The sequence below is a fragment of the Felis catus genome, chromosome E2, assembly GCF_018350175.1.
Source record: "Felis catus isolate Fca126 chromosome E2, F.catus_Fca126_mat1.0, whole genome shotgun sequence".
NCBI lineage: Eukaryota > Metazoa > Chordata > Mammalia > Carnivora > Felidae > Felis > Felis catus.
The window spans coordinates 25690139-25703342 of NC_058382.1; the positions used below are offsets into that span (position 1 = coordinate 25690139).

At 36.8% G+C, this 13204-nt stretch overlaps 1 protein-coding gene across 2 annotated transcripts in view; it reads right to left on the bottom strand.

Moving 5' to 3' along the window:
- Positions 1–13204, bottom strand: part of ITFG1 (integrin alpha FG-GAP repeat containing 1) — a 347986-nt gene that overhangs the window by 326196 nt on the left and 8586 nt on the right. For both annotated transcript variants that reach the window (XM_023245671.2, XM_045047180.1), the window contains 2 exons: positions 11214–11271; positions 9472–9546 (listed from right to left, as the gene is read on the bottom strand). In XM_023245671.2, the coding sequence (XP_023101439.2) occupies positions 9472–9546; positions 11214–11271 (133 nt within the window). The remainder of the gene's footprint in view (positions 1–9471; positions 9547–11213; positions 11272–13204) is intronic.

Genomic DNA, 13204 nt, shown 5'->3' on the forward strand with positions numbered 1-13204 from the left:
GCATACCAAATATGAAGGAAATTATATAAAAGTTTTATCCGTACATTTGGTAGTCCAAGAGAACATTCCAGTCACATATAACATAATCACTGTCATCATCTAAAACTACATTGGGATGAAACTACCTTTCTTCCAGTTAATGTTGTATCCTAGGGACAGAGTACTAAGAAAAGCTGAAAGGTCTGCTTTGTGGAATTCAGTATTTATTATGGATGCTTTTTGCTTTGCTCTCCCAGGGCTCTCTCAACAGTAACAGATTTTTGACAATAGCCATGGAATGGAAGAGGCAAAGTCATTAAAACAAAAACTGTCATTACTCCCACAACCCTATTCTACCACATCTGAATTCAGAATATCTCACTGTCGATCAAAATGTTCCCTTCTGCAGCCAAGCTTCATCTTAAGTGACATAGGTATCATGAAACAGAAATACAGGAAACAGTTTAGTATAGCTGTGTTTGGTGCCCTATGGGTTTTTACTCTCCAGGAAATGCATCAGTAAAATTTAGGAAGGGTAAGGAATATGGCATTCTCATATGAAGGAAGAGAAAGTTATAATGAAAACAGGTACATTCTCAGGCACATCAATTTTGGGTAAGAGTACCTTTGAACCTGAGGATCTAGAAAGTGATTTACTTAAATGATTTGTTTGCATGTTTGTTGGTAGGTCTTCACTTATGGTAAATACAGTCTACTATGTTGTATTTCTAAAGATGATCACATTATTTCAATTCTGCCATGCCCACACATACAGGTAGTCTATAATCCTCCAATCCCCTTGAATCTTAGCTAGTTCCTTGATCTATTTTGACTAATAGAATGCAGCACAAGTGATGCTGTTTAACTTCTAGGACTGGATCTGGAAGAGATCTATAGCTTTTACCTACACCTCTCGGAATGCTCCTTCTTAGAAAACAGACACTATGCTATGAGGAAGTCCAAGCCAGCCATGTAGGAGCACCACCAAAGGCCCTCTGTGACTACAGCAATGGTAATGGCTGTACAGAAATAAAGGCAAGAGTACAGGCTTTAGAATTTGGAAGACCAAGATTCAAATCCCAGATCTACCACTTATTTTTATATTCTAAGCTTGTAATGGTCACTTCACCTCTGAATTAGCCTCTTTAAGCAGCCTCCCTGAAAGAGCCTCTTTAGCCTCACAAATTATCTGCTGTGAGAAAAAAATATAAGACAAGTGAGGTAAAGTACCAAGCCCAGAGTTACCAAAAGGCCTGTTTAAGGTTTTCTTTTTTCTCTTCCTTGCTCATCCAACCCCAAGCCCCAAGTCTCAGATAAGCTGTGCAACCCCATGGTATGCCTCTCCTGGAGGGGCACAGTGAGGAGCAGAATCTAGGGAAGGTGGATCAAGAAGCATCACTGGAGAACAACATTACCCTGGCAACATGTGATGGGCCATTCACACACGCTGGGTCTGTGTTAGAACTCAGAGGTGTGGGATGGACCAGGTAAATCTTAAGGACCTCATAGAAATAACACGTCCATAGGAAAAAATATGGAGATTTTTTTCAGCCATATTCTTATTTTGTCCCAGTATTCCTACCTCCATACAGTATGCATCATAATATTATATCTAGGAGACATGGCAAGTTGTTACAGTTCCTAGGGCAGGGAGATACAACAACAGGATAGGAAGTCTGAAGAGAAGCATAGGCCTGCACAGCTGAAGTGACTCAGGACCACTGTGGAACTCAGGAACTACAGCTTAGAGCCTAGGCCTGCATACTGGTAAAAATCATGTATTTGTAGGGCATTTTGAATAGCAAATACATTTTTTAAAAGTGTAATAGAAATCTAATGAAAGAGATTTAACCTGTATTTTCAGAAATAATAAACTATTTTGACTCATTTTACACTAAATTAGAATAGTATTACTAATCTTACTCAAAGTCTGTGTATCCACAGTTTCTCTATGTTTTTCTTTTTCCAATTTTTTTTACTACGTGAAATGTACATGACATCAAATTTAGCATCTCAATCATTTTTAAGTATACAGTTTAGTGTATTCTATGCTTGTTTTAAAGTGGACTTTTTTCAATACATATGCAAGAAATAATGAAATATAAAAATAGTTTACCCTCAAAGAAGGAAACAAAACTTTGATGTATACTAATGGAAAGAGGCTGAAGCCAAGACATTTAAAAATATCATCAGTATTCATAATGACTTGTTACTATCAAAATTTGCACAGAAACTATAAAACTATGCTTTCTCAAAAGAAGTTGATTATCTTTCTGAATGATTACTACAAATACATATCTAAAAATTGTAAGATTTAACTGAAAGCAAAGTGAGTAAACCTGAAGAATAATATCTTAAATCACAAACATAAATAGACCCACTGATAATAATAATGTAATAGTAGGGGACTTCAATATCCCACTTACAGCAAAGGATGGATACTCTAAGGAGAAAATCAACAAGGAAACAATGGCTTTCAATGATACACTGGACCAGATGGACTTAACAGGTACATTCAGAACATTTCATCCTAAAGCAACAGAATACACATTCTTCTCGAATGCACATGGAATGTTCTCCAGAATAGATCACATACTGGGACACAAATCAGCCCTTGACAAGTACAAAAAGATCAAAATCATACCTTGCATATTTTCAGACCACAACACTATGAAACTCAAAATCAACCACAAGAAAAAATTTGGAAAGACCATGAATACTTGGGAGATTAAAGAACATCCTACTAAAGAATGAATGGGTTAACCAAGAAATTAAAGAGGAAATTAAAAAGTACATGGAAGCCAATGAAAATGAAAACAAGACAGCCCAAAAACTCTGGGATGTAGCAAAGGTAGTCATAAGAGGGAAGTATATAGCAATCCAGGCGTTCTTAAAGAAGGAAGAAAGGTTTCAAATATACAATCACTACACCTTAAAGAGATGGAAAAAAACAGCAAAGAAAGCCCAAAACCAGCAGAAGATGGGAAATAATAAAGATTGGAGCAGAACTCAATGATATCAAAATAAAAATAAATAAATAAATAAACCAGAACAGGAGCCGATTCTTTGAAAAAATTAACAAAATTGATAAACAACTAGCCAGAATGATCAAAAAGAAAAATGAAAGGACCCAAATAAAATCATGAATGAAAGACGAGAGATCACAAACAAACAACACTGCAGAAATACAAACAATAATAAGGGAACATTATGAGCAAATATATGCCAATAAAATGGGCAATATAGAAGAAATAGACAAATTCCTAGAAACATATAAACTCCCAAAACTGTAATAGGAAGAAAGAGAAAAACTGAACAGACCCATTATAACCAGTAAAGAGATTAAATCAGTAATCAAAAATGTCCCAACAAACAACAGCCCAGGGCTGGATGGCTTTCCAGGGGTATTCTACCAAACATTTAAAGAAGAGTTAACACCTATTCTTCTGGAAATGTTCCCAAAAATAGAAATGGAAGAAAAACTTTCAAACTCATTCTACAAGGCTCCCAAAGCAATCTACCCATCCAATGCAATCCCTATCAAAATAACACCAGCATTCTTCACAGAGCTAGAACATACAATCCTAACATTTGTATGGAACTAGAAAAGACCCCAAATAGCCAAAGTAATGTTGAAAAAGAATACCAAAGCTGGAGGCATCACAATCCCAGATTTCAAGATGTATTACATCTTGAATGGTACTAGCACAAAAACAGACACACAGACCAATGGAACAGAATAGAGAACCCAGAAATGGACCCACAAACGTATGGACAATTAATCTTTGACAAAGCAGGAAAGAGTATCCAGTGGCAAAAAGACAGACTGTCCAGCAAATGGTGTGGGGAAAACTGAACAGTGACATGCAGAAGAATGAAACTGGACCACTTTCTTACACCATACATACAAAAAAACTCAAAATGGTTGAAAAGAACTAAATGTGACCCAGGAAGCCATTAAAATCCTAGAGGAAAAATAGGCAACAATGTCTTTGACCTCAGCTGCAGCAACTTCTTACTTGACATGTCTCAGGAGACAAGGGAAACAAAAGAAAAAATGAACTATTGGGACCTAATCAAGATAAAAAGCTTCTGTAGGGCAAAGGAAACAATTAGCAAAACTAAAAGGCCACCGATGGAATGGGAGAAGATATTTACAAATGAAATATTAGATAAAGAGTTACTATCCAAAATCTATGAAGAACTTATCACAATACCTAATAAAAAAATTATCCAGTGAAGAAATGGGCAAAAGACATGAACAAATACTTTTCCAAAGAAGACATCCAGATGACTAACAGACACATGAAAAGATGCTCAACAACAGTCATCATCAGTTATATACAAATCAGAACCACAATGAGATACCACCTCACACCTGTCAGAACAGCTAAAATTAACAACTTGGGCAACAACAGATTTTGGTGAGGATGAGGAGAAAGGGGAACCCTTTTGCACTGCTGGTGGGAATGCAAAGTGGTGCAGCCACTCTGGAAAACAGTGTGGAGGCTCTTCAAAAAATTGAAAATAGAACTACTCTATGAACCAGCAATTGCATTTCTAGGTATTTATCCAAAGGATACAGGAGTGCTGTTTTGAAGGGGCACATGCACCCCAATATTTACAGCAGCACTATTGACAATAGCCAAAGTATGGAAAGGGCCCAGATGTTCACTGATTGATGAATAAAGAAGAGGTGATATATGTATATACACATATATAGATCACATATACACATAATGCATATACTTTGCATATGAAACGTGACATTATATATGTGTATATATATAATGGAATATTACTTGGTGATCAAAAAGAATGAAATCTTGCCTTTTAAAACAACATAGATGGAACTTGAGTGTATTATGCTAAGCGAAGTAAGTCAAAGGCAAATATCTTATGACTTCATTCATATGTGGAATTTAAGATACGGAAGAGATGAACATAAGGGGAGGGAAGCAAAAATAACAAAAACTGGAAGGAAGAAAAACTGTAAGACTCTTAAATACAGAGAACAAACTGAGGGTTGCTGGAGGGGTGGTGGGTGGGGGGATGGGTTAAATGGGCAAGGGGCATTGACGACACTTGCTGGGTTGGGCACTGGGTGTTACAGGTAAGTGATGTATCACTAAATTCTATTCCTGAAATCACTACACTATATGTTAACTAACTTGGATATAAATTAAAAATAATAAAAAAAGAAACAAACCCCAAAACATCTTAAATCATACATTTACAAACAAAAATTCACTTATATACAATACTGCCAACCAATACCTCAAACAAAGCAGTATCATTAATCACCAGAGAATTGTGGGTCATTTGATCCCTGAAAAGGTCTCTGAAAATAAAGCCCCAATCTTGATTTTGGCTCAGGTCATGATCCCAAGGTCGTGATTTTCAGCCGTATGTTGGGCTCCGCGCTGAACATGGAGCCTGCTTAAGATTCTTTCTCTCTTTCCCTCTCCCCTTCTCCCCTGCTTTCTCTCTTTCAAAAAGTTCCTGGTGGGACTCCAGAAAAATAACATTAGGGATCCTTAAGTAACATGCCATTTGAAATAATCACACCATATAAAATTCTGTCATCTCATAAAGCTTTTCACTATTTCTGTGGCTTAATTTTGAAAGGAAAAAGATTTAGATGAGAAACAGTAGGAAAATAAATGAATTTATCCCCAATAAAAAAGCTTCTTTAGGAAAAGAGGAAAGTTAGAAAACTGTTGTACTGATTCTAAGGAAATACCAATATTAAACTAATTTCTCAAGTTCTAATACATTCCATTCAAAAACAATGTTCCAAATATAAACGGTGTATAAGGTGAGAAGGGGTGAAGGCTACTCGGGGAATAAGAGTATTTTCATATCTGAAAATATGAATCATCTCAAGCTACCTTTTATTGTCAAGATTATGAATACTAATGCTAATTACGAAGTTAAAAGCTGCCTTGATGATCATTTGGTTCCTTTTGTGTTATAAATCTTTAACTTTCATATTTTTTCAAAAAATAGATTTGTAACACAATATCATTTCATTTCATTAAAGACAATTATTTGCAATATTTTCCATAATGCATCAGCAAGCCAACAAAAGGAGCAGCAGTAAAAATGAAGGGGATTAAATAAGTCAGTAATTGGTATAAAGTGAGAAAAGATTACGTGGAAAAATAGGGATTTATACCTCTTGGATTGAGACCAGCTAACTATATTTAAATAGAAAATATATATATATTTTTTGGCATTGGAGGAAAATTACTCATCTACATAACAGTTAAAAATGGCTGCTTTCAGTGCCACTAATATTCATTCAAAATTTTTATGCAATCACTTGTGAAGTAAACAGAGTATGGCAAAGTATTTATCACATACCTACATTAATATTCCCAAGTATACAACTTGGGCCTGACCCAGAAATGTGTTTGAACTCAGTACAGGAGTCACAGAATTTGAAAAGACTAATATTACATTTGACTTTGATTAAAATTACAAGTACAAATGTTTTCACTTCAATACTTAATATTCTGAATGTTTTTGCAACATCAGTTTCAAACTCCCTTTTATAGAAAATGCTCATTGATCATAACCTCACATCATTGCAAAAGCCACCATAACACTTAATGGGTAGGTGTTATTTTTAAGTAATATGACACATGACTACGTTATTTCAAGTCATTATAAAGTGGGGTTGAGACACAAACCAAAGCCTCACCTTTGCCCATTTAACACAGTTATCTCTGGCACCTCAGTAGATTCAGCATCCTTCCTGTCCCTGTTAGATAGCCCCCACTGTGCCAATGAAAAGGGATTCTTTTGCCTATTACCACTGTCTTCTTAGACTGACCATATGTACTTTTACTCTAGCCAAATCAGTAATGCTAATTTTACTTGTGGGCAATCTCCTATTCTTATTCCTAACTGGACCAGGTTACAAGCTGTGGGCTTTTCAGCACAATCCTATGGGAGCATTTAGCACTCTATTTAAAGATCATTGCAAATTTCCCACAAAATTAAGGTGTTGGCAAAATTTAATTAAATTTAAGATAATCTTGGGTCTACTGTGCCTATAAAACACAATATTTAAGTTGCAAAAATTAGGTTAGATTTCTTGATAAACAAGATTGGGTTTCCAATCAGAGGTCACATGAAAAGTCCCAAATGTCAATACTGTGGCTTTTTCACTTATGTACCTGTACGTATGTCTGTATTTGTAAAAGTGGTATGGCCTAAATATAACTTTCTTATTTTAGTCACACATTAATGCTTGCTCCCAAAGGGACATATTCAGCTTTCTGTTATCTGAATCATGATATTGCCAGGCTATAGTTATCCTAAAATGCTACTGACAGGAATTCTTTTCTGCCAAGTTATATAATTTCATTCTCTAAACTGGGATTAAAATATCTTGGATACAAACTTGTTACTTATAATACAGTTAGCTATTATTGTTTAATCTGTATGAAAGTTTAAATGAGAAATATCATAAAATACCAGGATATTACTATATTACTCCAGTGTACTAAAGTATGTCAGAATATAATGTCTAAAAAATAAAAGTGAATAAAAGTGAAAGTGAATTCTCCAGGCAGAATAAGTTTTAAAAGCTATCGTTTTTCAGGAAGCGACAGAGAAAAAATGAATGCAGAATTCGGAACAAGTAAATAAGCTATGACACTATCACATGACACTCTAAATAGTTTTCTTGTGGATTAAGTGGAAAATCCATAAAGACATTATTAGCTTTCCTTTCTGAATTAATAACAACAGCTGTTAACAATTTTCAATTTCTAAAGATCAAATGACATATTAAAGGTATTCCAAGTATTTCTTTGAGTAAAATAGAAATTACCATGAAACAAAGCAGGCCAGAAGTTACCATCATGTTCTCAATCACATGTATGCCTTTATTTACTTGTGTTTTTAAGTTTTTATTTAAGTAATCTCTATACCTATGTGGGGCTCAAACTCACAACACTGGAATTGCACACTCTTCTGACTGAGCTAGCCAGGCGCCCCCCACATGTATGCCTTTAAAGAGAGGAAATGAAAAAGACAACTTCCTGAATAGTCCCAGCCCAAGGCAAATAAGCTGGGCTTGCCATGGTAGGGGTGGCCTGTGCCTTCCTCCAACCCCACCCACACACAGTTCCCCTAGACAGGGCCACAACAGAACAAGCAAGATCTCCATCCAATTGGTCTCTAGAGCAGGGCTCTCTTCTAACTTATTCAAAGTTTGGGGGAAAAAACAGGTTTCTCATTCATGATTCACAGTAAGTCCTTCAAAGGTCATTCTCCCTAGCATCAAAACACCCATATTCTTCATTGAAAACCTTCAGAAAGGGGCGCCTGGGTGGCTCAGTCGGTTAAGCGTCCAACTTTGGCTCAGGTCATGATCTCGCGGTCCATGAGTTCGAGCCCCGCGTTGGGCTCTGTGCTGACCGCTCAGAGCCTGGAGCCTGTTTCAGATTCTGTCTCCCCCTCTCTCTCTGACCCTCCCCCGTTCATGCTCTGTCTTTCTCTGTCTCAAAAATAAATAAACGTTAAAAAGAAATTTAAAAAGAAAACCTTCAGAAAAAGTGATAGGAAATGTAACATTTTCTTCTCATAATACCTTAAATTTTGACAGTTTACTCATCTATGGGCTTATCAACCACAATTCAAAAGGTACATATAAAAATATACAACTTTTCCAAAACACAGAAAGGAAATTTGTTAGATTTCCAAACACTTGGGAAAGACAGAATGATAAAGGTAGTTCTCCACATTCACTGGAAAGTTAAAAAAGTAAATGTGTTCTGTATTCTTAAACTAAATTTTTGGCTTATCAGATACAGAAAAAATTAACCAAGCTGAAGGTATCTCATGAAAAGTATCTTGCTATAAATGTTAAGAGGCCACTTCTATTTAAGTCTAGAGAAATTATATCTTTGAACTGCAAAATTCCTAACAGATTTTCCAAAGAATGGCACACAAGGATAGTGAGAGAATCCCAGCATACATGTCAGTCAAGGATAAAGTATACTTGGAAAAATTTCCAGAGCTCAGAGGAGTGTTTACATTCTTAGGCAATTATTGATTGCTCAGTGAACAAATAAAAGGAAGAAGGAACAGGCTTATCAGTAAAAGGCTCAGAGATAAAATGACTCATGTGGAGAATCCAATCAAGACGGCAGGTATCCATTCTGTTCAAATTAAATCTTTCCTAAAAAACAACGAATGAACATTCAAATTGGGACCTGTAAAGTTTGTATCTCTAATTTCCAGAAGGATAAATGGATTAAGCTGGCTCTACAAAGAGAGCAGTTGCAGATCAAATCCAAAACTGTGTGAGAAAGCTTCTATGTCGACCAAATGCCCTTTTAAAAATCTCTAAGAGCATGGATTTCCAATGAGCTACGTTTTTCCCTAATGGTTAAAGCAATCAGTTTACATAGACACATAGTTCCTGTAGCAGCAATAAGTACAATTAATTACATGGTTATAATCATGTTTACTCACCCTCCCAATAATATCTGTGGCTGGCTGGATTCATTTGTAACACCAAATACATCAGGAATTAAATCACCATTGAAGCTGAAAAGAAAACAATAAAAACATTAAGCAGCTATTTCATAAAATTCTCATGTTCCAGCTTTAAAAGGAAAATAACCTTTGGGAGGTGTGGTAGAAATCGTAATGCTCACCAGTTTCTGCTACAGTCAATAAAATGTCAGCAAAAGTGTCAGACATGTGTTATTTCTAGGCCAAAGTGTTTGTTATTTATTACTGGACCTCCAGCCCTCTTTAAGCTGGTAGCAGCAATGAGACCTCTGATATATGCTGAGTGATGGCACAGAGCAGAACCTACCACTGACCCACAGTGGACAGACACAAGATATAAGAAATAAACTTTTTTTGGGGGCGCCTGGGTGGCGCAGTTGGTTAAGCGTCCGACTTCAGCCAGGTCACGATCTCGCGGTCCGGGAGTTCGAGCCCCGCGTCGGGCTCTGGGCTGATGGCTCAGAGCCTGGAGCCTGTTTCCGATTCTGTGTCTCCCTCTCTCTCTGCCCCTCCCCTGTTCACGCTCTGTCTCTCTCTGTCCCAAAAATAAATAAATGTTGAAAAAAAAAAAATTAAAAAAAAAAAAAAAAGAAATAAACTTTTGTTGTGGAATCTTAGGGTTGTCTGTAGTTTCTGCATAACCTACCCTATTCTTGAGTGGTAAGAAAACAGTATGTGTTTCAGAATCATGACCCAAACTGTTTAGTTTAGATGGGTTGAGGAGAAATAACCCACAAAAGTAATTCCCAGCTGGTATAAAAATTCATACTGGCCATTGATTATTTCAACAACAATGAAAATATACACAACTATAAATGAAATCAAGCTGAGGGTCTTTATGGATTTACAGTTCAGACTGCTGACTGCCACTGACCTATTGGTATATGATTATTATTTTAAGAACTGTATGAAAGGCAACAATGAAAACAAGAATGTGGCTGTACATTACTTTAGTTCTCGAAGTGATCTCTGTGTCATTACCAAAAATTCTGACAGGAATTTGGATTACATTTATCCTGGTACATGAGTGTACTTTGAGGAATAGTAACACTAAGGAAGAGCTTTATAAAAAGGATAAGCTGGGGCGCCTGGGTGGCTCAGTTGGTTGAACGTCGGACTTTGGCTCAGGTCATGGTCTTGCGGTCCCTGAATTTGAGCCTTGTGTCAGGCTATGTGCTGACAGCTCAGAGCCTGGAGCCTGCTTTGGATTCTGTGTCTCACTCTCTCTGCACTTCCCCACTCAGCTCTCTCTCAAAAATAAACATTAAAAAAATTGTTTTAATAAATTAAAAAAGGATAAGTTTCTCCTTAATATAGACATCTGTCTAAATTTCTGGAAGAAATCCCATACCATTCGTATCCATCAATCAAGCACTAATAGTTTTACCCTGAAACAGTTACCTTAATTCTTTGAGTAATGACATGGCTATAATCAACACAGATCCATAATGAAGATATTCAAAGCTACTGAAGCAAAAACAAAAACACAAAATTCTTCCTCTTTCCAAAATACTGAATTTCATTTTTCTTTTCCCTCCGTCATGACAGATAAATATCATTTAATCAAGTACCAGCCTCTATCACCTTCAAAGGGAGAATGAATTTAGTGTCAATGCCATGTAGCAAAATAGTCTCTTAGGTGAGAAAATTTTATGTTTTTAAGTTTAAAATCATTCAAACGGTAGCAAGCATATACTTACTCCATAATTAGTGGTTCATCTTGAAAAGTCCTATTGAGTACAGTCATATTGTTAGGATCTGTATAGAAAAAAAAATATACATATATATATATATATATAAGGCACTTTCTATTATTTTAAATTTTTTTAAAAAAATGTTATTCATTTTTGAGACAGAGAGAGGAGAGAGAGAGAGAGACAGAGCATGAGTGGGGGAGGGGCAGAGAGAGAGGGACACAAAGAATCCAAACTAGGCTGCAGTCTCCAAGTCATCAGCACAGAGTCCAATGCAGGGCTTGAACCCATGAACTGTGAGATCATGACCTGAGCTGAAGTTGGACACTTAACTGTCTGAGCCACCCTGGAGCCCCTGATTTTTGATATCTACACTTGGGGTAAAATATCTGCATTCTTTTCAACGTTCATCTCTAATTAATTCCAACAATTACTATTAACAAGACACTATAAATCTAACTTAAACAGACATCCAAGTTTGTAAAGACAAAATCCTGGGGTTCATTCTTTTTTTTAAGTTTATTTTGAGAGAGAGAGAGAGAGAGAGAGAGAGAGAGAGAGAGAGAGAGAGAATATGTGGAGCAGGAGCAGAGACAGAATCACAAGCAGGCACTGCAACGGCAGCAGTGAGCCACCCAGACACCAACGGGGTTCATTCTATAGTTAAAACCATTACAAGAACTTTTTTTTTTTAATTTTTTTTTTCAATGTTTATTTATTTTTGGGACAGAGAGAGACAGAGCATGAACAGGGGAGGGGCAGAGAGAGAGGGAGACACAGAATCAGAAACAGGCTCCAGGCTCTGAGCCATCAGCCTAGAGCCCGACGCGGGGCTCGAACTCACAGACTGTGAGATCGTGACCTGGCTGAAGTCGGACGCTTAACCGACTGCGCCACCCAGGCGCCCCACAAGAACTTTTTTTTAGAGGCTGCAATCTAAAAATCTTAGGTGAGTTTTCTTTAAATACAAATTTAGCAGTTGGCAATATGCACAAAACTACTTGATTCTAAAATATCCATGCTTATGTACACAAAATGCTTTACACATGGTACTATTTCTTCAGATATTTATTGACTGAATTAATTTGAAGTATTGAAACTACTGCTTAAGTTCAAATGTTACCAAAAACACAACTGCATCCCTTCCACCCCACCCTGAAAACTGGCCCCATGAACAAAATCATCTATTTAGTTATAATTAATTCGTTTTTCAGATAAGTTCTGAAAGTTTAGGGGTGGATATAGTAGACTGACTCTCAACCTCCGCTACAACCTTTTTGTGCTTTTCTGTACTGGGAGGGACTAGAAACCAAAATAGCTATTCTCACGTATCTTTGCATCTGAGATTCTGAATAAGATGTAAGCCTTGACAATCAGATACACTCTGAGTTTTGGAAGCTAGGAATGAAGTGAAAGCTGTGTCTCTGCTATTTCTACCTCATTGTCTGATCATTGAATTTGTGAGTATCAAGAGGCAGGGTGCAGGGTAACCATCTGGCTGGTGAGGGTCACAGCAGACACAATGTCATCCTAATAGTTATTGTGTAATTGGCCACGTTCTGACAGTAAAAAGCCTTCCTTGAAGGCTTTGGGGATCGTTCCTGAAAGGTCAACCTAGAATGTGTTCTTTAGCCATCCCAATAATTCCACAGGCCATAAAAATCCTTTAATAATTCTCTCTCTTCCTTAAGCTAGCAAGAGCAGAGTTTGTTCAACCCCAGACTAGTCCTGGGTTACAAAAGAAAAATAAAAAAATTGACTTTTAAAACAGTTTTACAATTACTGATTTTTTTTTTTTGTTAAGTTTAAATGTTTATTTTTGAAGAGTGAGAGAGAGGGAGGGAGCAGAGGAGGGGCAGAGAGAAAGGGGGACAGAGGATCAGAAGCAGACCAGTAGTGAGCCCGATGTGGGGCTCGAACTCACAATTGAGAGAAAATGACCTGAGCTGAAGTCAGATGCTCAACCAACTGAGCCACCTAGATGCCCCTACAATTAC